Source organism: Peromyscus maniculatus, chromosome 2 (assembly GCF_049852395.1).
Source record: "Peromyscus maniculatus bairdii isolate BWxNUB_F1_BW_parent chromosome 2, HU_Pman_BW_mat_3.1, whole genome shotgun sequence".
Lineage (NCBI taxonomy): Eukaryota > Metazoa > Chordata > Mammalia > Rodentia > Cricetidae > Peromyscus > Peromyscus maniculatus.
Window position 1 is genome coordinate 152,406,013 of NC_134853.1, and position 25,451 is coordinate 152,431,463.

The following is a 25,451-nucleotide window of genomic DNA, read 5'->3' on the forward strand; positions in this document are numbered from 1 at the left end:
CCACACACCTGAGCTCCCAGAGTCCTTGGTCCTTGATACTACCTCTGTATCCCAGGATTCCCCCAAAGATCTGCTTCACTGGGCCCAGCCCTGGACAGACAAACCAGATCAGGGACATACCCCTGGGTGTGCGGGATGTGAACTCAGTGTCAAAGTAGAAGGTGTCATCGGGCTGGGCCACAGCTGGCTTGAACGGTGGCTTGATCTCACGACGGTAGAGCTTCTGCAAGGTGAGGACATGCTCTGATCACCATGGCAACCCCACAGCCTGCAAGCAGCCCCAGCAGGAAGAGTGGAGGCTATACCACCCGGCAGATAACAGCAAGTCTGAAGCCTTGGGAGACCAGGCTTCAAGGGCATGGCATTGCCCTCCAAGGGCATTTTAAGGGCTGCTCACCTTCTGTCTCCCCCACCGGAGGTCCTAGGTGGCCCTGTTCCCAACCTTCCCATGTCTATCACAGAGCCACGGTGTGGTGGCAGAGGCCCCGTTCCCCACCTTTCCCGTGTCCATCACAGAGCCCCAGTGTGACATTCACTCACATTCCAGTCAATGGTGGAGTAGAAGACATGCCTCTTAATCTCCTCTGCCCCGTCAGGGCCTGAGCCTGCAATAAACCAAGTAAAGGTCCAGCCTCAGGCACTGAGCCTGTCCCCCTGGGGTCTGGACTGAGCCTGTCCCCCGGTGGTCTAGACCGACCCTGTCCCCAGGTGTTCTGGACTGAGCCTGTCCCCCGGTGGTCTGGACCGACCCTGTCCCCCGGTGCTCTGGACCGACCCTGTCCCCTGGTGGTCTGGACTGACCCTGTCCCCCAGTGCTCTGGACCGACCCTGTCCCCTGGTGGTCTGGACTGACCCCGTCCCCCAGCAGTCTGGACCAACCCTGTCCCCCGGTGCTCTGGACCATCTGCTGCAGCAGAGGTCAGCTTGGGCTCACCCTGCCCTGCATCAGCATCCATCACCCTGAAGCCCGAAGCCCACTCGGCATTTCTACTTTACGATCGAGCGCCAGTGTACTGACAGAAGGAAGGGCCGGCAGGACAGGTGACTTGTCCAAGCGACAGTCAGGACAGAAGCAGGACTCCTGAGATCCAACAAGGTCCTTCATCCGCTCCACCACAGGCCCATCTCCGCCCTCCTTCTCCTACTGCCCTCTTCATCCCTGAGACGGACTCTTGTTCAAGTCAGCCCAGGGACTTGGAAGGGACCTTACGAAGCTGGCCGAAGTCCAGCTGAAGCCAGCAATTAAAAAGTCAGCAAACACTGTGGAGAGGACAGGCTGGTCCCTCTCTGACTCAAAGAACCCTGGGAGCGGGGTTGGGAACACTGTCTCCACCGACACAAGGAACTTGGGGCTCAGAGTGGTAAAGTCACCTGCCCAATCACGTAGCTCATAAATGGTACCCAATCACTCAACAAATATTTACAGTGACTGCTAGGTGCCAGGCAGTGGGGGCAGACAGAGCCAGTACTGGGGCCTTTCTTACTCCTGAGCCCATGTGCCTCCTCTTGAGCCAGCAACCTTGGCAGAGAGGCTGTGTGGGGGCCTCTCTCTGTCCTTGTCCCTGAGGGGGCAGGGATGACTCAGTTCCTGCCTCCCCCCTACACACAGGTCACCCTCCCAACACCATACATGGAGCCAGAAAATAGGGTGGCCAGCGGCATTGTCTGCTCACACAAAGGACAACAGCTCCTTTCAGTCCCAGATGTGGCCCTGCGGCCTAGGCTGCAGCTGTACCCTGTCCCTCCACGGCCACGTCTCCTCCCAAGCTGGGGTTGCTTACCAAGCCGATTGGCAGGGTTCCTCTTAAACAGGGCCCGCAGGAGGCTCTGGGCTTCCGTGCTCAGAAACTGGGGCATGCCTAGCTTCGCCCTGGAACAGTGGTAGGTCTCATCAGGGACAAGCCCCGCCCCAGAAGCTCCAGAGCCCCTTCCTTTGTCCGGGTCTCTTTCCCAGCTCAGTCCAGAGAAGCCAGCCACGAACTCACCTCCCACACCTCCGAACTCACCTCCCACACCTCCCGCTGGTCCCTGCAGATGACAAGGGTCTGTGGAGGCAGGGGAAAGGCCTCTCTCTGGCCCCGAAACTGGGGTGGGATTAGGAAGTCTGTACTAGTACCAGGGCAGCATTGGTGCTTACTTCAAAATCAGGGTCATGGTCTCCTTCCGGTCCTTCCCCTGGAAGGGCAGGGAGCCCGTCAGCATCTCAAACTGCAGGGGGAAAAGGTGCAATTTTCATCTGTCCTTCCTCTCCCTCCTTCCCAGGCTACCCTGATCCAGCCCCGGGATTTCTGCTGGCCTGTTGGACTTCAGAGTCTATCTGGAGCAAGGGCTATGCCTGCCTCTGCCCCCTTCCCAACCCTAGATTCCAGAAGCAGCTGGGAGGCCCCGGAGAATCCCAAGTCAGGTGAAGGGTACTTCAGCTGGACTGAAACCCATGAATCTTCCCAGGAAAGAAGGAGAACAGTGGGCAGGGTGGGACAAGCTTGGTCGTGAGACAAGGGGGGGGGGTGAGATGACACATGGGGAAACTGAGTCCTGAACCTGGGGCTGGATCATTTACCCTTGCTGGGACACTCACCATCAATACCCCATAGGACCACCAATCTGCACTGTGGGTGTGGCCCTGGCGGTTGACAACCTCAGGGGCCATGTACTCCACTGTCCCGCAGAATGAATAGGCCTTCTTCTCATGGTCAATGGCCTCCTTGCTCAGGCCAAAGTCTGCGGCATGGAGGGCAGAGAAGCCATCTTCAGGACTCCTGCCACCTCACTTAGCTCCCCTGGCCAGAGCAGGGGATCCCCTCCACGCCAGGAGAAAGCTGAGACCCAAGGGGATTTGCCAAAGGTTGTAGCGGGGAGCTTGATTCTGAATTGGGACCTGGGGGCCTTGAGAGGTGGCCCAGCAGTTAAGAGCACTGGCTGTTCTTCCAGAGAACCCAGGTTCGATTCCCAGCTCCCACATGATGGCTAATGACCAGTTCCAGGGGACTCTGGCTTCTGTGGGCATGCATGAGGTTCACAGGTAACACCCCCACCCCCGGAACACACACACATAAAATAAAAATAAACACCATAACTGGGCCTGGGCTTTGGATGCGTGGAGATAATTGGCACCACCTCTCAGGAAGCGTAGGGAACTCCCAGGCCTCAGCTGATACCTATCAGGAGCCCCTCTCCCGCTTCCCTGGAGTCCAAAGGAGCAGATGCACTCCACTTACCAGTGAGTTTGATATGGCCCTCCTCATCCAAAAGGATGCTGGAACAGAGAGACAGGAGTCAGGAGCCTTAGCAGCAGGCGCTATGTGGGCTCTCGTGGTACCACTGGATGGAGGAACTTGGGCCTGCCCAGAAGAAGGGCTCGGCCCAGATCTACGCAATGAAAGGTGGCAGACGGGAGGCCTGGCAGCGACATTAGGGTCCCATCTTACTAGAGGGGAAACTACCTCTCAGGAAAGTAACTCCCTTCCGCAAGACGGGAATGTCTGTGGAACTTGTCTTTCTTTCTTTCTTTTTTTTTTTTTTCAAGACAGAGTTTCTCCGAGTAGTTCTGGTGCCTGTCTTGGATCTCGCTCTGTAGACCTGGCTGGCCTTGAACTCACAGAGATCCGCCTGCCTCTGCCTCCCAAGTGCTGGGGTTAAAGGCGTGTGCCACAGGCGCCCGGTTGGAACTTGTCCTTCTTTGAAGCACAGCGTCTACCATAGTGTACAGGCTGGCTTCAGACTCTCGGTCTTAGCCTCTTTAGCAGCTGGTTCCACAGCTGTGCACCAATGCCTGACTGGAGGTGTGTCTAACTCCACCACCAGACCCGTCCCAGCTCTTAAGGCAGCACTGGAAGGAAAACCCCAGGAGGGTGCATCTTTTTTGTTTGTTTGTTTTTTGTTGTTGTTTTTCGAGGCAGGGTTTCTCTGTGTAGTTTTGGTGCCTGTCCTGGAACTCACTCTGTAGCCCAGGCTGGCCTCAAACTCACAGAGATCCGCCTGCCTCTGCCTCCCAAGTGCTGGGATTAAAGGTGTGCGCCACCACCGCCTGGCCGAGGGATGCATCTTTAACAGCAGCACCTCCAATGCCACATCCATTGGCGGGGAGGACAGGACGGGACAGGACATGACACAGCTGCCTGGTGGCCTGCTGACCACTACTGACCAGGCGGTCCCTAATTACCTAAGGTCCATTTGCTGTTAAGGTCCGCAGGCCCATCTCAACACCTCCCGATAGCCCGCAAAAGGCTGAGTTCCTGGAGAGAGCCACACCATCTCCCTCGGAGTGGCCCTGCTCTAGAAGAGGCCCAGGTCTCTGCACCCTGCAGAGTCCAGGAACAGGGCAGTAGCTTTACTCACTTCTCAGGCTTGAGGTCTCTGTAAATGATGCCCAAGCTGTGTAGGTGGTCCAGGCCCAGTGCCAGTTCAGCCAGGTAAAACTTCACATCCTCCTCTGTAAACATAACCTGTCACAGAGAAAGAGATAGGCTGCGGCCAGGACATCCTGTTCCCCAAGAGCCGGGCTTCGGAGCAGTTACAGCCTTTCGGGGTTGAGGGTCTACCCTGGGGACAGTGCAATGTCACATGCCTTTCTCTGATACATAAGTCACTCACTGTGCTAGAGTTTGGAAATAGTAACGAGTAAAATAATCCAATAATCCAAGTACCCAGGAGTCAAAGACTAGATTAAATCGTCTCTCCCAGGCAAAATGAAGAGCTATGCAGCCAAAATGTAGAACAAGGAGTTTTTCCACACCCTGATACAGAACAATCCGAGATACACTGACTGGAGAGGCCAAGCACAGAACAGTATACTGAAACTAATACTTCTCAGGTAAGAAAGTGAGGGTAGGGTGCATATGTACAGAATGTGTTTACAAAAGGAACCAGAGAAGGTTAAATAAGAAACCAACAAAAATGTTTACCTAGCCAGGCAGTGGTGGCCCATGCCTTTAATCCCACCCAGCACTCGGGAGGCAGAGGCAGAAGGATTTCTGTGAGTTCAAGGCCAGCTTGGTCTACAGAACTAGTTCCAGGACAGCCAGGGCTACACAGAGAAACCCTGACTGGAAAAATACAACAAAACAAAAAATGTTCACCTACAGGGGGCTAGAGGGAACAGTAGTAACGAGACTTTACTATTATTAATTAATTAACTAATTAACTAATTAATTAATTAATTTATTTATTTATTTATTTTTGGGCTTCTCAAGACAGGGTTTCTCTGTATAGTTTTGGGTACCTGTCCTGGATTTCACTGTGTAGACCAGGCTAGCCTCAAACTAACAGAGATCTGCCTGGCTCCGCCTCCTGGGTGCTGGGATTAAAGACATGCACCACTACCGCCTGGCCCATTTTTTTTTTTTTAAAGATTTATTCATTCATGTATATGAGTGCTCTGTCTTGAACACCAGGAGGAATCTGATCCCATTACAGATGGTTGTGATCTATCATGTAGGTGCTGGGAAATGAACTCAGGACCTCTGGAAGAGCCATCAAGTGCTCTTAACCGCTGAGCTATCTCTCCAGCCCCATGGTCCCAGTTTTTAAAAGATGAGGCAGATAGTTTTATATTGGGTTCTTTATATTATATCCTTTTATGCAAATGACAGGACAAGAAACTTAAGTCTTTGGGGGTTTTTGTTTTGTTTTGTTTTTCGAGACAGGGTTTCTCTGTGTAGCCCTGGTTGTCCTAGAACTCACTCTGTAGACCAGGCTGGTCTCGAACTCACAGAGATCGGTCTGCCTCTGTGTCCTGAGTGCTGAGATTAAAGGCGTGCGCCGCCGCCGCCACCACCACCTGGCAAGAACTTTACATCTAGTTTCTGTGTGTGTGTGTGTGCATGTGTGTGTGTGTGTGTGTGTGTGTGTGTGTGTGTGTGTGTGTGTGTGTGCGCGCGCGCGCGCTTCTTTCCCTGGACCAGCACAGCCCTTGGCTCTCTACCTCAAGTGTTGAGAGATTCCCTTAGCAACTAGAGAGAACAGTCACATTTACCCATTCGTCAGCCTATCCTTAGAGAAACTCACAGAGGCTTTGCCAGGGGCGGCCTCTCTTTCAGGTCAGGTGACATTTCTTGAGTTCGGGGACTGTCAAGCCGGGAAGTTACAGGCCCAGGCCACACTGAGAGTTCTTCACAAGGCCCCGCCCGGGATGGGCCCCTGCATCACATCCCCAGCAGCGGGACGTCTGCTTACCTCCTTTGAGAGTCGTGTGAACAGGTCACCACCACGCAGGAAGTCCAGAATAAGGTAGAGCTTGCCCTCAGTCTGGAAGGCTAAGAGAGGACAGAAGCCAGGGTGGAGTCAGCTGGGTCTTGTGACCAGTGCCACTGTTCCTGGCGCCTGTGGGCTGGCCCATGAGAGGCGGGGACAAGGGACAAGGAACGTCACAGGCAGGGGTGGACACGGAGAAGGTGGCCCCGGAGAGGGTCTGTGATCTCACCATAGTGCAGCTTCACCACGAATGGGTGGTTCACATCAGCCAGGATGTCTCTCTCCATCTTGGTCCGAACACGGTCACGCACTGGCCAGAGAAAGGAGGTCACTGAAAGTCTACACACGCCACACAGCCTCCCCAAGCCCAACTCCACGTGCCGGTTCCCACCCATCCTTCCGAGTCTGCACTCCGAGACTCTCTGGCCCTTGGGGCATTCGGTTGCCCTCTCCTGCCGACACTTCTCTGGCTCCCTTCCTCATGAAGTCCAGGCAGAGTCCTGGTGTCTAGTCTTCCACCATGTTCTCTAGCCACTGAGCATCCTGCACCCTAGGGTCCCGCGGTCCCCAGACTTTGACTGTGTACCTCCTTTATTAATAAATAAATAAATAATAAAGCACACCTTTATTAATTCCCTTTCCATTTCCACAAGATTTAATGCAACAGTAAAATGTGATTCTTGGGTGGGGCTAAGCAGACATTCTTCACAAGCATTTTTTATTAATGTTTTTCTTTTCTTCTTTGTTTTGTTGCTGGGGAGGATTGTGCTGATATATTGTGTACCCTAATAAAATTTGACTGAAGATCAGAGAGACAAAGGAACAAGCCACTGCCATGTCTCACCTCTAGGACTCCTGAAAAAGTCTCAGTTCCTGTCTCCTCACGCCTTATTTACCTTTCTCCACCCAGCCATTACTTCCTGTCTCATCCTTCCTAATGCTGGGATTAAAGCTGTGTGCCACCACTGCCTGGCTCTGTTTCTCTCCTAGACTGAGTCAATCTCATGTAGTCCATGGTGGCTTTGAACTCACAGAGATACAGATGGATCTCTGCCTCCCGAGTGCTAGGATTAAAGGCCAATGCCACCACTACCTGGCCTCTATGTTTAATCTAGTGGCTTGTTCTGTTCTCTGATCTTCAGGCAAATTTTATTAGGGTACACAGTATATTACCACAGAGGATTATTTGAGACAAGCTCCCACGCAGTCCAGGCTTGCCTCAAAGTCACTATGCAGCCACCACTGGCCTTGAACTTTGGATCCTTCTGCCTCTACCTCCAACGTGCTTCTTATGAATGTCAGGTGGGGGTGGGGATAAAAAACAGAAGTCGCCAGGCCAATTCTGACCACCAACAAGGTTTTGGTTGACTGGGTTCAGACCCTACCACTTCCAGGAAGCATCGCTGCAGGCCAGGCCGGGCACTCTGGGCTTCCATGATGCTGGTGCCTCCCATTACACCATTTCTTATTGTTTTAATCCAGATGTGTCAGGGGCCAGGCTGCAGTTAACTAGGGCTGCCTCTTTCAACCACACCTCACATTTCCAGCCACCTCAGGGACATGGTTCCTCCTTCCCGGGCGTCCAAACCTTGTCATCTTGTTCTAGTAAATTCCCAGCATCCTTCAAGGCACAGGTCCTACACTCCCCAACCCCCAGAGTTCCCAGACCTCTCACCTGACTTCTATGAATCTATGCCTATCCCTCAACTCCTTGGCCTGGGCATCCATGCACACAAGCCTGGCATTGCTCTACCTCACTGCCAGTCCACGGCAAGACTCTCCCACCCAGTCCACGAGCCCCTTACAGTAGGGAGCGAATCTTTTTGTCTTTCTCCTGCCCTGCAGTTCCCATGATTTCTCCTGAGGGATGATCTCCTGCCAGCCTACACTAAAGCCACTACCATCTAGCAGACAGCCCTAGGCAGGCCAAGGACAGCTCTGTCCTTATGGATGACCCCTCCCTTTCTCCATGTTACACCCCCTGGTCTCCACCTGATTTCTGGCCACACTGGCTCCCAGACCAATCAGAATCAACAACTGACCCACAGTCAACCACTAACCATCTGCATACACTTTCTAAGTCTCCAGAGTTCTGGGTTTTGGCTTGGGGCTCCTGTCTGAACCTCTCCATCATTCAGCTCTGCGGCCTGGCCCCCAACTCATCTTCTCTTAGGGGTCCCCACCTTCTACCCCCTCAGGCTCCCTGCTGCTTCTCTCATGCCCTGAACCTCCCAGGGGCCAGAGAGGTCCCCCTTAGGCTTCTGGGCATCATGAAGCAAGTCTGCCAACACAACACTTTGGCCCAACAATGTGATAGCTCAGAGTCTCCCCCCCCCCAGTGTTCTGCACCCCACTAGGCCTTCACTTGGTTTTGGAGGAGGGAAAGGGGGGGGGCAGCTGAGTGTCGGCTTGCTTTCCGCCTCCATCCTAGAGGCTCCTGACAGCAGGCTCCTCCTTCATCAGCTCCACAGCCCTGCGGCCTGGCCTTCCTCCTTCCTCCTCCTCCTCCTCCTCCTCCTCCTCCTCAGCCCAGCTTCAGTTCTGCCCAGGGAAGCTCTCTTACTCACCTTTCAACGTGGCCTTCTTTAACACCTTCATGGCATACAAGTGCCCACTGTCAGGCCGGGTGACCTTGCGAACCAGGAAGACCTGAGAAGGGAGAAGGCAGGAAAAACCAGGGAGGGGGTGAGAGGTGGCTGCCCCAACTAGCTCGCAGCCTCCACATTGACCCTGGAATCCTAAGCTGACCTTCTGCTCTCCCTGGGTTATCAAGGTGACCTCTTACCCTTGTCCTCTGATCCTCTGGTGGACTCCCAGGTAACCTGACACTCCACCTCAGACATGACCTGTGGTGCCCCCCCACCTCAGACATGACCTGCGGTGCCCCCCCACCTCAGACATGACCTGCGGTGCCCCCCCACCTCAGACATGACCTGCAATGCCCTCCCAATAAGGAACCCCCTGACTTACTTTGCCAAAGGATCCCTGTCCCAGAACCTTAAGGAGCTCAAAATGGGATGGATCAGCCTTCTCGGAGCCAGCCTTGACGTGGTGTGTGATGGAGATCTCCTTGAGGACGCCCTCATCCTGACAGGTGGACAGAGGTAGTAGTCGTGGGGCCCTTCCCGGGCAACATGGCATACAGCTTATCCAAGGCATCCCACCAGATAAAAACAGGCCCAACAGACCACTCCCCCCACAGCCTTCAGGCTCATGGGTACCAACAGCATCTCAAAGGCCAAGGAGGCCAACTACCAGAGTGCCACCTCAGGTGAGGCCCTGTTCCTGTGGCATGGATGCATGGGCCTGCTCAGACCCAAAGGAAGGTAAAGACATGGCCAGGACGAGTAGACTCAAGCCTTGGGTCTGGTGTAGGGACCTTCTTAGGCCCGCCCCTGAGGCTCCCCTCCCCCCAACTGTTTGGGTTTTGCCACAATAGGAAGTCAGGTTTGAGCTCATAATGGGGAGGTAGAGCTGGGCCTTTTTTGCTAGTCAGGATGAGATGGGGCACACCTCCTGGTTGTATGGATAAGACTGAGGTACACAGAGACCCAAGAGTCACTCAGACATCCCTCTCGGCCCGCTCAGTGCCCATGTGGAGCAGCTGAGGGTTAAGGCTAAAGACGCTATGTCCCACCAAACTTCCCTTGAGAAGCACCTAGGAGCCCTTGTCTGGTCACTGCTGTTCTGGGACCTCTCTGGCCTTCTAATCTGCCAGTCTTGCCCTGAGGCACCGAGATGCCTCCTTACTTCCCCAGGAAGTAAGTCCAGGCAAGGTCCGGTCATCCAGCAGGGCCAGGAGAGTCAAAAGCTAACTTAGGCCACACTCGCTGCCTAACACCTGTTCCAGGGGCTACTGCCAAGCCAGGACCAGATATCCGGGTACACTTACCGAGTCCTGCTGGGGCCCAGGGCCAGGGCCAGGGCCAGGCAGAGTCTGGCTGATCCTGGACCGTTGCTTCCTGAGCAGCCAGGGGAGCAGGGCCCTGAGCCGCAGACGGGGCAGCTTGGGGTCCTGCTCCATCCGCCCAGCAGGGCCACGGCACCATGGCAAGGGTAGGCAACAACCCACCCGGACTGCCGGGGAGGTGGCTGGGCCCAAGGCGGATGTGCAGGGTGAGGGCGTGGGGGGCTGGGCCAGGCCCAAGACAGCCAATCACACAGGGCCTGTGGTTTCCCAGCTCCCGGCTTCCACCCTCACTCTGCTCCCTTCTTCTCTCTCCCCCTACTCCCCGGTGCCTGAGGTCGGCCCTCTGGCCCTCCCCTTCATCCTCCCTGTAGGCCTACGAAGAGAAAGCCCCAGCCCAGCCCAGCTGCTGAGCAGATCGGTCCTAGAACAGGGACCTGACAAGGTACCTGGTAGGAACAGATGGGCATCTAGTATGTAGCAGCAGACAAGGACAGACGCCCATCAGGCAGGGGCCGGAAGACATACATACACTGTGTACATGTATGTAGTACATACACAGTCATCAGACAGGGAGGCATACTATCCGGACATATCCCCAGGCAGCAAGAGATGGACTGGGACCATTACCCGACAGACAGAGGCAGCCAGGCACACATGCAACACCGAGGTGGGTGGGAGATCTGTACCAAGAGGCAAAGGCAAGAACACACACAGCCACTACACAGGAGGGAGCCCGTGAGAGACAGATTCATGGGAACATGCAGAGACAAAAGGAGCCACGCAACATTTATCATGCACCCAATTCATGAAGACAGGCACTTATCAATTAGAGACAGGTCCTGGAACCCAACAAGAGAGATAGAGCCGGGCAGAGCTCAAAACCTCCACAGACTGACAGGCATCCAGGGCAAACCCAGTCAGGTGGCAGGGTGGGGATCCCCAGGGAAGGACCCCGGGCAGAGCTGTAGGCTCTTCCTCAAGTGCTTAGGGTGGGAAGAGACAAGAGGAAACAAGCTACCGGCCCCAGGACCGAGTCTGTGCGCAATCCCATCTCTGTGGGGTCTTCCAAAACTTTCCCAGGGACTTCCTAGGTGGCCCCGGGATTGAAGGAGAGGCTGAGAGAGCCATCTCTTAAGTGAACTCTGACCTAAATATCTCTAAAACCTCTGGCCCCTCTCAGGGAACAGGGAACTGTGGCTCAGGTTCAAGACAGACCAATGGCAGAGCTGTCCTGAGCCAAGTCCCTCCTCAGTCAGCAGCGTCAAGTACCAGGAAAGGGTGGGCAGGTAAGTCAGACGGAGCCCACTTCCTGCCCACCCGAGCCTGCCCTCTCTCAGTCCTAAAGCCAGCCTGGGACTTCCCATTCCAAAGTGTCACTCTCAGGGACTCCAAGGGTCTCAACGGCACCATCAAACCCAAGAACACTGTAGGCGAATCAGTCCCCCCAGAGCCATCTGGGGGAACAGGCAGAAGACTTGACAGCAGTTAGGCCGAGGCCACACAGCAATTCAGCTCACCCCACCCCGGGATCAGCTGCTCAAGTCCACTGTCTGCCTGAGAAGACCCACTGGGGACAGAGAACTTTCCCCAAACCTATTCTGTGCCCAGAGTCAGGATGGCAGGCACTTGTGGAGACAAATTACCCATCTCCTCACCTTTCTGGGACAGAAGCCGGAGTCTCTCTCAACCCTGGGGAAATCTGCTGGGGTTTGCATGGTGGGACTCAAGCTGTTGGCCGGAGGGGCCGTTACTCCTACGACTTCTGCTTTTTTTAGCCTTCCTCGCCCAGAAGGCAGGGTCTCTGGCTCCCCTCCTTCTCACTTCCCTCTTCACAGGAAGGAGGAACTCAAGATGGGCTAGGCTCCCCTGATAAGGAGAGGGAACTGCAGACCCCAAGCTGTGACCCAGGGAGAGCCCAAAGGTACCTCACTTTTTGTCTCCTGACCCCCAAGGAGGGAAGACAGGAATGTAGACATGAGTCACATGGCGATGAGATGCCCACACAGTATGTATTCAGCACTTGAAAATATACACACTAGGGGCTCCCCAGGAACATATAGGACAGACGTCAGCAAGGCCAGTCTGGCTAGCCCAGCCCGGAGTTGAGACATCCTTTACCCCACAGAGCAGGCAGCATCCTGCCTCATCCTGTTTCTGTTCAGACACACTAATCTTAAGACCCGGGATGGATAATAAGTCAGAAGACCCAAGAAGAGGAATGGGCTCCTGAGGGCAAGAGTGGACCAGGCCCATCCCCTTCTACAGGGCTTCACCGACCGTCATCAACACACCCACAGGAACCAGCAGATACACTCAGGCTGGTAATCGGAAACCCTTTCTAGACAGTGCAGTGGAGAAACACATGCCTCCTCACACACATGTACTTCCCCTTCCCTTCCTCACAGGGCTCTGATAAGTCTGTGGTAGATGGCCTGTGGACTTGTGAAAGATTCCTCCCCAAGACCGAAGTGCCTGCTGCTGATTCAGGAAGGCAGCTTGCCCGAAGACTAGCCACAAACACCTATGCCAGGCTTCCCTCAACCCACTAGTCCTCATAAACCAGGAAAGAAGCCCTGTGGTGAGCAGGGTACCAGAAGGGGCAGAGGAAGGAAATGGCCTCAAAACCGCCTTTGCTGAACTGTGAGGACCTGAAGCCTCTGATGGGTATGGGGGGGAGGACAGACATCAGCTTACATTCCTGAGTCCTGGCCCTGTTTCTCCACAGAGCAGCAGGAAGACAAGCCCAGAGCCACAGCATCTGAACCTGGTCCCCTAGGAGCTCTATTCTGGGTGTCCTGCCCACTATGGCCAATGCTTCTCAGTTGCTGGCTCCAATGGCTACCAACCATCTCTTCTCCAGCCAGCAAAATCTGCAGGGCCTTCCAGGTATGACTCCCAGCATGCCTCCTGGCAGGCTGACTGTGCCTAGGCATCCCAGGGGAAGGGCTGGTCCCAGGTCCCAGGTCAGGCCGGGCAAGGAGCAATGAGACCTGAGCCTCCCGTCACATGGTCATTTAACCACATGGTCACTCCTTCCTTCAGCCTTTGCTGAGGCAGATCCACCAGGCCTGGGCTTGGCACAGTTCCCGAGGAAGGATCCTCTTCCAATTTCAGGGATAAGCAAATAGGACTCAGACAGGAAAATGACAAGCCCGAACCCACGTGGATGACCCTGGGGACAGCCAAGAGTTAAACTAAAAAGCCTGCTCCCGAGCCAGCCAAAACTTCCCCATACTTCATCGCTGGACCCCCATCCCCCTCCCACCCCGACATCTCCATCAAGGCTTTCCCGTAAGCACTAGAGACCCGTGCCTCTCCTCTGGACATGACTGACAGCTCCCGGCCCCTGCTTTGCCCAGGGGGGAGACAGATACTAGGAAGCACACACAGCTAAGGCTGGCTTGGGTCTGATCCTCAGGTAGCTCCAAAAAGAAATACCTGGTAACAAAACACAACTGTCCTGGCACAGAGCTGCGGTTAAGATGCTACAGCTGCCCTGAGGTAGAGAGACTGTCAGGGTGGTGAGGTCCAGGAGCCCTTTCCGAATGATACAGTCCAGCTGGCTCTTGAGGATGAACAGGTATTTGCTGGACAGAAAGGGACTAAGAAAAGAGTCCATGCTGAGAAAGTACTGTGAGCAAGGCGTTTAGAAAGTGGAGCAATGATGTGAGCCAGGTGCTCCCAGGCAAAAAATCGTTATCTCGGGATCAGCCCTCCTCTGTTCAAATGAAGGTTCTCCAGAAGCCAAACGGGCCATGGAGAAAGGAGACATTGTAAACAAAACCTCTCTCTACTGGACCACAGGCTCTCCCCAGGGCAGGCAAAAGGAAGAGAGCCCAGGCATGCGTCCCAGGTGCTAAGCAGGTAATCTGGTTAGTTTCCGGCATCCAAGAGAAGTCTCTCTCAATACCTGAGGCTGCCCGAGGCTCCCTAAAGCCCAGAGTCACATCCTGCCTAAGCTCCAGGGCCAGGGGAGCATAAGGGATCCGGGAGGGATCAGGGTTTCATAAACAGGAAGAGAGGATGGGAGGCGGGAGAATCAGCTCTCAAAATAGACCTGCAGGCACTTCAAAGGGGTCCAGCTCCGGAGACAGCCAGGGGAGGGGGCCTGGGGTGCCCAGTCCACTCCCAGGAGAGGAGAGGAGAGGGAGAGTTAGGGGGGCCCTGAGAATGCCGAGAGTGGACAGAAGGTGAAGGGATCCAAGGGGTGCTCACCCTACCCCATCAATGCTAAGCCCCAACCCTCCTTCCAGCAGTAATAGATACAGAAGCCAGCATTAGACACCAGCACTGTGCACAGACCCTGGATGCTTTACTTTGTATACAACACAAGCTCACTTCCAGGTGGCCCTAAGAGCTAGGTTCCTTTTCTTGTTTTGTGACAAGGTCTTGATATACGGCCTTGGCTGACCTGGAACGCAGCATATAGACCAGGCTGGCCTTGAACTCAAGAGACCCACCTGCCTCTGTGATTATGCACCTGTGCCATCACGCCCAGCAAGACAGGCTCTTCTGCGCTCACAGTTAGGCTCTATTCTGCCCTTTGGAAGGGCAACTTGCCCCAGGCAAGGCAAACAAGCCACAGGAACAGAATTCTGGCCGCCTGGCTCCCAAGTCTCCACCCCTGTCTCCTCTCCACCTGGAAGGCATGCAGCCTGCTACTCAAAGCCCAGCCAAATGCTAACTCTGCAGGGAAGGTAGTCGGGTCCCCCAGAGCCCACCCAGCCTCCCCTCACCTGCCACACACAGGAGGCCACACCTCTGCTTCACACTCAGCCAAGAGCTCAGAGACACTGGTTAGGACACGCTCACATCACTAACCACTCTACTGAGAGGATGGGGGTGGGGGAGGAAGTGTTATACGAAGGTTCTCTGTGCCCATAACCATGTTATTTCCCCATCTTAGCCCCAACCACAGTGTTCCTGTCTCCACCTCTCTCCGCACCTGGGTGCTGAGGCTGGGGGTGTCCGGCAGTTTGGGCAAGGGATCTCTTTCAGTGAAACAATACGGTGCACAAATACGTGATGAAGGACAATCTGCCTGTCCATCCACTACACAACGATGAGGTCCTGGCCGCAGGCCGCACACCCCCTAGTATGCTCAGCCCAGCCGTGGCCACTGAGGATCTTCAAGCCCTCGCTGATGAGCTCACACTCAGTGCTAGCCCCCCGGGGTAGTAGATATCCAGTGCGCTTCCTCTTCAGCACACAGTATTCACCAGCCGGGGAGAGGAATGTGGCTCTGGTCAAACAAGGCTTGACCCCCCAGCTCTGTGTGATGTAAGACTTCATTTTTCTCATCTGGAAAATGTATTTCTACCTCTGAAAACCATAAACAGGGCTGGAGAGATGACTTACTGTTTAAGAGACTTATCGGCAACAAGACTGCTCTTCCAGAGGACCCAGGTTTGATTCCCTGCATCTACATGGCCGCTAACAATCATCTCTAATTCCAATTCCAGAGGATCTGACGCCCTCTTCTGGCCTCCTCTGGTACTACACAACTGTGAGGCATAGACATACATAGAGGCAAGACACCCACACACATTAAAAAAGAAAAAAACCTAAAAAAGAAAACATGCAAACTGAGAACTGAGCACAAAGCCAGGGGGTGGTGTGCACTTTTAATCCTAGCACTCCGGAGGCAGAGGCAGGTGGGTCTTTGCAGGTTCGAGGCCAGCCTGGTACATAGCAAATTCCTGGACAGCCAGGGCTACACAGAGAAACCCTGTCCTTTTTTTTTTTTTTTTTTTTTTTTTTTTTTTTTTTGGTTTTTCGAGACAGGGTTTCTCTGTGTAGCTTTGTGCCTTTCCTGGAACTCGCTTTGTAGACCAGGCTGGCCTCGAACTCACAGAGATCCGCCTGCCTCTGCCTCCTGAGTGCTGGGATTAAAGGCGTGCGTCACCACCGCCCCGCAGAGAAACCCTATCTTAAGCAAACAAACAAACAATAAATAAAGCTTCTAGTTTGATGCCGGGCACGGGATTTTCCAGCATGTGGCATCTGCAAGCCCCGCTGCCTCACTACTGCGAGCCTTGACCCGCTTCCTGTATCAGGACCTTCCACCTCAGTGCTCCTTAGGCTGTGGAATGAACCAAGGTTCCTGCCTGGACACGCTCCCTCCCCAAGTTAGCCAATCTTCTGGGTTGGTTTTGAGACAGGGTCTCATGTAGCCCAGACTAGTCTAAAACTGACTACGTACCAGAGGATGACTTTCTCCTGATTCTCCCGCTTCTACCTCCCAAGTACAGGGATCACAGCCTGCAGCACCAGGCCGACTCTGGGACTCCTGAGATAACAAACTGAGCCTGCTACCAGTTCCCCAAAACCTTTACTCCGAGCCCCCTGGACCTCCAAATCTAAGCTCTGAAGACCCAGTTCTCCCCTGGGGACACCACGGCTCCTTCATCTTATTACAAGGGAACCAGAGGGCGCTCCTTTGTGCATGGAATCTCTAGACATGGTCAGAGATAACCAAGGTCCAAGCTACAGGCTTACTGGCCCCCAAGGCCCCGTTGTTATAGTAACCAACAGCAGGAGGGGGTAGGGGCCTGCTTCTCTCACAGGGCTCCACCACACCCAGCTCAGTTACCTTATCTTAGGAAGCTAAGTCAATGTAAACACCAGTACCAACCCTGACTCCAAATCAAAGGTCGTGCCTACAGCTGGGCTGACCCAGGCCGCGGGTGGGGCCGTGGGCAGGAAGGAGGACCGAGTAATGTCCCTGGGCAGTTACCACCTCATCTGTCCTTCACTCAGTCCAGGGGGAAAGGCCTAGTCCCCAACTTGTAGATGAGGACAGAGACTCAGCGAGCAGAAGAGCTTCTGGGTGGGAAGGGTACCTGGAACCAGGGTTTGCAGACCCTGCCCAGAGGGCTTCCAAAGCCACTCAACATCCCCTATCTCTGTGACATCAGAGCTCTCTGTGACTGAGGTATGGTTCTTCCTACAACAGATATGAGGAAGCCCGGGCTCAGAGAGGACAAGGTACCCAACTAAGATCACACAGGAGCTTTTTAGCCACGGGGGACTGGTGAGGTAACTCAGTAGGTAAAGATGGCTGCTGCCCGCTTGACAAACTGAGGTTGATTCCTGGCATCTACATGATAGGAGAGAACTGACATCAGCAGGTTGTCCTCTGACCTCCACACGTCCAGGGACACACATACGCACATGCATATACACAGGGGCACACACGAAATTATCAAATAAAAGTGCTGCTGGGCGGTGGTGGCGCACGCCTTTAATCCCAGCACTCGGGAGGCAGAGACAGGCGGATCTCTGAGTTTGGGGCCAGCCTGGTCTACAGAGTGAGCTCCAGGGCAGCCACGGCTACACAGAGAAACCCTGTCTAGAAAAACAAAAACAAACAAACAAAAAAGTGTCATACATTTTTTTGGGCTGGGCATGGTGGCATACACCTTTCCCAGCACTTGGGAGGCCAAGGCAGGTGGATCTCTGAGTTTGAGGCCAGCCTGGTCTAAATAGTGAGTTCCAGGCTAGCCAGTTACATGGTATGATCCTGTTTAAAAAATAAAAACAGTAATTTTTTTTTTTTTTTTAAATAAAAAGCCAGCAAGGGGCAAGCATCCAGAGGAGGCAGGGACAGCTGGGAGAAGGGGGTTGCCTCAGTTTGGGAGCTGGGAGTCCCAGGAAACCATCTGGGAGGCACTGGGCGTGGCCAGGATTGAAGAGTCACCAGGCTCCCAGGCCCACCATTCCAGTTCTCAGGCCCAAATGTTCCCAGGCCCGTGCTGCCCTGGTCCTACCCACCAAGGAGATCAGCACAGTACACAGACCTCTCCCAAACTACAAGTACATAAAGCCAGGAAGTGGCCTGGGTGACAGACAACCAGAACTCCTGGATCCTGTACCCGTTCCCGACCCTTTCCGGGCACAGTGTCCTTCCTTATCTTTGAGAAAGGAACGCTGAAACCAGTCTGCCCTGAGCATAGAGACAGGGTCGGAGGAAGAGGGCCAAGCTACACAAAGGGATGAGCAGCCAGGGCCTTCACATCCAGCTGATGTGAGAGCAATGCTCTCTCCTTCGTGATCACGACTTCCCACGCCGTCCCTGGTCCTCACCTTGGATGGCTGAAGTCCAGCTTCTTCCCCTGAGGCCTGTCCATTCTGGAAAAGAGAAACAGAGTGTCACAATTCACCTTCAGGGAGACAGATGCATCCTGGGACTCTCCATCCTTGGCTGTTCCCAATAGCCAGGGAGGCCGCAGAGACCTGTTATTTCTACATGGGTCCTCTCCACCTCTACTTCACTGTGCAAGAATCAAGTCCCCTAGCAACAGCCCCTCCCAACACAGGCAGAATATTCCCAGGACTCAGAATACCCAACCTCCCTCTGCCTACCAAACACCGCATCATTTACAAAGTCTCAGCTCAAATAGCACCCCTTCCTAGGGAGAAGGCACACACAGCCATGTTCTGCCAAGGCAGATCGTGCAACCATTTGCAAACTAACCAACCATGAGAGGCCTCAGTTTCCCAATCTGGACCACTGGGATAGATACCCTAACTTCCACAAATTGCTGTAAGGATGGAAGAGGACAAAGTTGGGGCCGGTGTCCCTCCCGGTGGCTTCCCTGAGCCCTGCCCTACACTTTGAGAACCCTCGCAGGTAAAGTGATGGCTGTGTCCACCACACCTTTGCAATTCCCCACAGTACCATTGGTCACATACGGACTCGCCCTCCCCAATAAATGGGGAGTCTCAGGAGAGAAGATATGAGTGCCCGCCATATGCGAAGGCCGGGCTCGCTACACACCTGCAGCACCGTTTAGTCTTTCTGACAGCCCTGGGGGTTAGGCCCTGGCTCAAGAGGTAGAGGAGGGCCCCGGGGCTCAGAGGGGACTAATGACGGAGCCCTGGCACAACTGAAAAGTAGCGATTTGAAATGTGGCCCCAAACGTAGGGACTGCTAAGCAAAGGCCTGTGCAGAGCGGCCTGTACCACGGCCAGGGAGCAACCTGCAGGGAGAGGCAAGTGTGAGACCCACCACCTCTGAGCTACGCCGTTTCTTCTGGACTTCAGCCCAGAAGAAAACTACACATCCTGGTCTCTCTGTTCCTACGTGCGATGAGGTCAGAAACCCAACTGAAGAAGCTGTCCCCACCCCTCCTGGCCTGGATCGAGAACGGTGTGACAGACAGGAGGCTCCCTCCCTAAGACCGGGACTTTGGAGCCGAGAGCCAGGTCCACAGGGCAGCTCTGGCCTTGCTTGGCGGCAGCAGGTACAGCTATGTTCTACCTATTACCTGTAATTCCTTTGCTCCTGGAGTGGCTGCCCCCCCCTCACGCCTGCCAGGTTGTCCTTCCTGCCCTGAGCCCCCTTAATGCCCCTAATACTCCCCAAGAGCCAAGTGTCATATGGACAGACACACACACACACACACACACACACACACACACACACTGAGGAGAAGGGACAGGATGGTCAGGGCCCAAGGGCAGGGCTAGACAGCCGCATTTGCTGAGTCGTGTACCCAGCAGACTAGCTGTCACAGAGGAACTGTCCCACTGAGCATCACAAACAGCCTGCCCACCAGCCCCTGCCCCGCGGAGGCACTCAAACCCTCATCTTCCTCCACATCCATCCATTCAGTCACCGGTCACTGAAAACCGCACATCTTGTGACCGAGACGAAGCTAGAATCAAGTCCCAGTTCCTCAGCATGAAACCCACGGCCACTGTCTCCAACTACCCAGCCCAAGGGTTAGGAAGTGAGTTCAGATTCCGGCTTCTACATTTGCATGACCCTGAGGAGGTCATTTTACTTCTCACAGCTCAGTCTCCTCACCTGTAAAATGGGGGGATGAAAACAATATATTTCACGGGCAGCTGCTACAGTCAGTGAATCCCACAAATACACACACCTGGCATGTGAATGGCCCACAAGCAGGAGCCACAGCGGCCATTATTATTATTATTGCCACCCCCGACCGCCTGGTTCCTGTCTTTAACTAATACACAATTATTTGTCTTCTGGTCTGCTAAAGCAGTAAGTCAGACAACATTTACCACAAGAATGTCTGTCCAGGTGGCCGGCCACGAAAACTCACACTACATTCACCTGAAGAGCACTCTTGACAACGGTGACGAATTCTGACATTTTCATCCACCTCACAGCATTTTAGGGCAGCCAAAAAGAACCTTCTTTCTCAAGCTTTAAACATATGGACTGCTGGGCTGGTGAGAAGATGGCTCATCAGTTTAAGGTACTTGCTACCAAGCCTGAAGACCTGAGTTTGATCCCTCAATGCAGGGGAGGGTAGAAGGAGAGAACTCACTCCACAAAGTTCTAGAGCCCCAGAGCTCCCACATACATGCAGCTGCATGAGTGCCCATGTATGCACACCATGTACACATACACACAATGATAACTACTAAAACATCTTAAAAACGGACCACTTCATAAACGTGTGTGCCATCCTTACCCAGAGACCATGCTAACCTTCTGTGTATCATTCCAGTTTTTTTGTTTGTTTTGTTGGTTGGTTGGTTGGTTTTTTTTGACAGGGTTTCTCTGTGTGACAGCCCTGGCTGTCCTGGAACTCGCTCTGTAGAGCAGGCTGGCCTTGAACTCATAGAGATCTGCCTGCCTCTGCATGCCCCACCACTGCCCAGCTCATTCCAGTTTTCGGTACACGTCCTGTCAAAGCAAGCGCTATTGGGCCCTCTTTGGGGCTTCCACTGAATGACCCGAGACCCTGAATACGCCCGAGCATTTGCACTGTGACTTACCTACCAAGAAAACCCTTCCTGCTCTTCTCATGGGGCTGGATCCAAACTCTCCCTCCTCCGCCCACACAGCCTCTAACTCTTCCCTCTCCCCTCTGCACCCACAGCACGGAGCACACAGGCTAATCAGGAGGGGGCCATGACCTGTCCTTCATCGGCTCCTCAGTGCTGAGCCAGGGTCCAACATAGAGTCTGCCAAATGAAAGATGAAGGGTCAGCCCAGCAGGACAGGCAGAAGGCCAGAGGAGGTTCCTGCTACCCTGTCTTTCAGCTGAGTCTCAGCACTCAGGGACTCACCACAGCTGGCAGGTGGCAGCCATGGGACCATAACTCACATCAGTGTGTCTGCACGCCTAAACCCTGATGAAGGACAGAGGACACAGCAGGGGGCCAAGGTTTTATTTTTATTTTATATATATATATCATAGTTCGGGGACCCCCCTTCCCAATAATCCTTCTCTAAGAGCTGGTACCCAAGGTCTCTAGAGAAGTGATTGGTCCTCAAAAAAGGATGGAAAGGGGCCACCGAGAGGACAGCAGCCCTTTTGGTCTGCCAGGTGGGACGGGGGGGGGGGGGGGGGGGGGGGGGAAGAACACAGCTGTATGAATTCCAATCCTAGCGCACATGTGGAGCGGCTCACCACTGCCTGTTCCTCCACCTTCAGGGGATCCAATGCCCTGTTCTGGCCCCTGCTGACACCAACACACACACACACACACACACACACACACACACACACACACGTACACGTACACGCACACGTACACTTTCGAGAATAAAACAAATAAATCTTTAATAATGATTTTTCAAAAAGGCCTAGGGGGAGGAGGTTTAGCTCAGAGGTAGAGTACTGTCTAGCACAAACAAGGCCCTGGAAGGAAGGGAGGAAGGGAGGGAGGAAGGAAGGAAGGGAGGAAGGAAGGAAGGGAGGAAGGAAGGGAGGGAGGGAGGGAGGGAGGGAGGGAGGGAGGAAGGGAGGGAGGGAGGAGAAGGGAAGGAAGGGGAAGAAAATGACAGATCAGACCCTGGACCAGAGCAAAAAGCCTGGGGCAGGGAAGGCCCCTTGGCTGCTTGGAGCGCTCCACTCTCTTCTCTTCTTCAGGAGCACCACTTGTGAGGACAGGCACCTGCTCAGAACCCCTGGAGCACCGCACCCCTTCCCGTAGTCTAGGGTCCTGGGTCCTAGGAGCTGGGTCCCAGCAGGCATGCTTCTCTCCACCTAAGGGTCCAGAGCAGCTCCTGCAAGGCTGGGAGCGGAACAGATGGAGAAAGACAGCACGTGCCCCGCAGGCAGGAAGCAGCCCCAGGAACTGGGGTCTGAGCCCGGCACTGGCAGCCTTGCGCCCTGCTGGAGCCTGGGGGCCAAGTGCCAGGACACTGCTAGGCCAAGCCAAGGCTGGACAAGGGCCCTGCGGACGAAGAAGTGTGTGCCAACATCCGGAGCTGCTCTGGGAGTACCTGCCACCTGCGCCAGTTTAAACCCAACCCACGCTCATCTTTGAGCCTCCTTTGCTTGGTGGGAAACAGGGAGAGTGCTGAGTTCCAATCCCGGCCCGGATATGAACGCACATGCTGGCATTTGCAAGCTCAGCCGTCCCCTCTGAAGATGGGCGTCATAATGTCTATCTTGAGAAGTTGTGAAAATTAAAGTGACATGACATCCGTGGACAGCAGAGAGCAAGCCCTGGCAGGATAGGGCTTGGGGACAAGGCTCTGTTTTTGCCCAAAACAAGAAAAAACCCAGGTTGCACCCTCACCCATATTTCCAATTGGGTTATTCCACCTGGGCCCAGCAGCCCATTTTTGGTGACAACAGTCGGAAGACAGGGTAATTCAGATCCCAGACCTCATTTTGCCAAATGCCCCTGCCAGCCCCCTTACCTGCCTCCTTCCTGGCTAGAAGCTGCCTGCCCACAATGGCGCCAGTACCTGCAGGCCAGGCACATGGATCGCTTACATGTCATCTGCACAAAGAACAGCAAGGCCCTGTTCTCAAGTAAGAATGCACACCCTCACTGCCCCGGGGCTCCTGTTACCCAAACAATAACGCCCAGTTCACTGGCACCTCCATGGCCTGGGGGAGGGGATGCGGGCAGCAGCACCCAGGGGTTTGCACCTTGTCAGGCCCAGGAAGCAGAGTGCAAAGCTCATCTGTGGCACTGGAAAGAGAAGCCCACCCGGCTGGAACGTGGACTAAGGGCCACACAGCATTTCTGAAGTAAAGCTCATTGGGAAATCCTCTCCCCGTCCCAGGAAATCCGACAGTCTCCTCTCCTCCCTGCGTTCAGGTGCAACAGTATGCAAACTAAGATGTTTCCGGTTTAACCTGGCCCCTTATGAAGCTGGCCCTGGCCTCAGGATTTCCCAAAGGGAAGCAGGAAGTGCTGCCCTGGAGGAGGCCAGAGCTCCTAGCTCCCTACCCCCCCCCCCCCCAGTGTAACCCTGGGAAGCTCCAGGCTAAGTCCTCCCCAGCCATGCCCAGCTCAGCTCTACCTTCCTCCGGAGGCCCAGGTGGCAGGGGCGTGCCCAGGCAGAGGAATACACCTCTGAGCCTTCCCGCAGGCCTTGTGCCCAGTCCTGAGGTAGGGGGGAGTCGGCAGGGGCCGCACAGGGCAGCGCTCCTCACCTACCGGGGTGAGTCAGCGAGAGAACCTCCAAGGGCTGTGGAGGGCCTGTAAAAACCCCATGGCAGGGATCCCAGAACAATTGACTCCAAATTGCGCCTTCAGGTTGGTTACCTAATCCAGCCGCGCCCACCCTCCCATAGCCAGTTTAGGCCACCCCTTTAAAGGGGCAGCATGCTCTGGGTGCCTGAAGACCTGGTGTCTTCACTGTAGAGCCTTCTACATGTGGTCCTGAGAGGTAGGGCATATGGTGACTGCCCTGAGGTCCAAAACCTAGGGAAGGGTTCAAGCCAGGAGAAAAACAATCCAGGTTCTGGGGTCAGGTGAGGTCTCCACCCGTCTTCTGTACCCCTTAACAGCTCCAGGTAAGGCACAGTTTCACCCGCCTCCTTCCCAGCATGAGAGCAGGGCAAAGTTTTAAACTTGCTGGTTCAAGACTTGACCTTGATCCCAGCGTCACAGGACACCACCAAAAGTGGCCTCCTGCATGCTCAGGGTTGGACCACAAAGCCCTCGAAAGAGGAGCAGCTTCTGGGTGAGCTATAGGTGGTGGAAGCCACACTGCCCAAGGGCCCAGCCTTTTCTACGGCAAAGGTTCACAAGGTCTAAGGGCTTTTCCTCACTCTTCAGCATAACCTGAAGTAGGAGACCCGGGTGTCATTAGCAAAGGAAACCAGGAGGTCCCCACTCCAGAGGTGGCATCATCCCAGATTCCATAACTGCCACGGGTCCACAAGGGCTACCTTCCTAAGGTCAGAGGTGGAGGAACCAAGAGAGCTCTCGGGGAGAAGGAACGGGGAGAAACCGGATTCCCATGATCCTTGTCTCTAGTAGAACCCCAGACATCTGACCCAAGCCTTTCCCTTCTGCACTGATTGGGGCACCTCCCACAGCTCCCAAAAGATGATAAGCGGGACGGGTCCTAGGGGTGCTTAGGGTGTCAAACCTCAACACCCCGTGGGGTTCCCTCTCCTGGCTACCGCAGGGAGGTACCGAGCGCCCAGCCGAACCGTCCCCTGCACACGCACACCCGGACCACAGGGGGGTGGAGCCGGACAGTGGGCTAGAGACCAGAGGGCACTCGCGTCCTCGCGGGGCTGCAAAGACGCCGCGGGCCGCCCCGCCCCTGTGCGGATCCGGGCTGGCCGGCGGCCGGCGCCTGTCCCCCGCCCCTCTCACTCACCTCCGGGTCCAGCGGCACCAGCTCCATGAGCGGCCAGGGCTCCTTGAGCTGGGCGAGCGGCATCGCGCCGCCGCCGAACCGCCCGCGCTCCTCCCGGCGGCCCCGGGCTGCGCCGCCTCCGGGCCCCGGGGTCCCTGCCGCTGCCCTGAGACCCCCGCGCGCCCCCGAGCCCCTCGCGCTCTGGCTGGGCCGTCCGCCGCCGCCGCCGCCGCCGCGGCACTCGCACTTCGGCTCCCTCCGTCACCCGGCGCCGCCGCGCCCATTGGCTACCTGCGCGGGGGCGGGGCCTGGGTCGCCCCGCCCAGTCCCCACGGCGCGGCATTCCCGGCGCGGACCCCCGCCCCCGACGCGCTGGGAGTCGGCCCCGCCTCCAAAGGAGCCCCTGGCCCACGCTCGGCCCTGCCCGCCGCAGACTCTGCGGGTTTCTTCTTCCCGGGCTGTGCGTCCCGGTGCAGACCCCGCCCGGGCCACCGTTGTCCTGTCCTAGCAGCATTTGGAATCTTAACCCAGATGTGCCTTCTCCCTCCAGGGGGAGGGACTGCCACCCTACATGGGATGTCCTGGGCCTGATCCAGACAGAGGCTTGGAAGGATCCTGGGCCGTGTGTCCTCAGGCTCTCAGCTCGCCGAGCCCTAGGATTACCCCCCTCTCGGGAGCCCACACTGGGCTCTCTTATGTGATTCCGGTGTCCCAAGCCGGCCAGAGCCAGGACCCACAGCGCCCCCAGGGTGATTTCCTAATACGCATTTTTTTTTCCCTCCCAGTGTGCGTTGTGCCCTATCACTTGAG

General features: G+C 55.2%; 1 protein-coding gene and 1 pseudogene across 4 annotated transcripts in view; both read right to left on the reverse strand.

Moving 5' to 3' along the window:
• Rps6ka1 (ribosomal protein S6 kinase A1) overlaps positions 1 to 24,855 on the reverse strand; it is a 41,585-nt gene extending 16,730 nt beyond the window's left edge. Inside the window, exons 1-13 of one of the 4 annotated variants that reach the window (XM_015994519.3) lie at positions 24,663 to 24,855; positions 18,188 to 18,232; positions 9,163 to 9,279; positions 8,760 to 8,841; positions 6,422 to 6,502; positions 6,175 to 6,254; positions 4,339 to 4,445; positions 3,219 to 3,256; positions 2,579 to 2,721; positions 2,138 to 2,208; positions 1,782 to 1,870; positions 541 to 605; positions 121 to 223 (exon numbers count right to left, since the gene is read on the reverse strand). In XM_015994519.3, coding sequence (XP_015850005.1) covers positions 121 to 223; positions 541 to 605; positions 1,782 to 1,870; positions 2,138 to 2,208; positions 2,579 to 2,721; positions 3,219 to 3,256; positions 4,339 to 4,445; positions 6,175 to 6,254; positions 6,422 to 6,502; positions 8,760 to 8,841; positions 9,163 to 9,279; positions 18,188 to 18,232; positions 24,663 to 24,725 — 1,084 coding nt within the window. In that variant the 5' untranslated portion in view covers positions 24,726 to 24,855. Of the gene's footprint in view, positions 1 to 120; positions 224 to 540; positions 606 to 1,781; positions 1,871 to 2,137; positions 2,209 to 2,578; positions 2,722 to 3,218; positions 3,257 to 4,338; positions 4,446 to 6,174; positions 6,255 to 6,421; positions 6,503 to 8,759; positions 8,842 to 9,162; positions 9,280 to 10,084; positions 10,295 to 11,757; positions 11,923 to 18,187; positions 18,233 to 23,485; positions 23,570 to 24,662 lie in introns of those variants that run through there. The other 3 variants (XM_076565362.1, XM_006975635.4, XM_015994517.3) reach the window with 3 other exon arrangements.
• Positions 20,510 to 20,597, reverse strand: LOC121827729 (U6 spliceosomal RNA; annotated as a pseudogene).
• Positions 24,856 to 25,451: the final 596 nt, after the last annotated feature.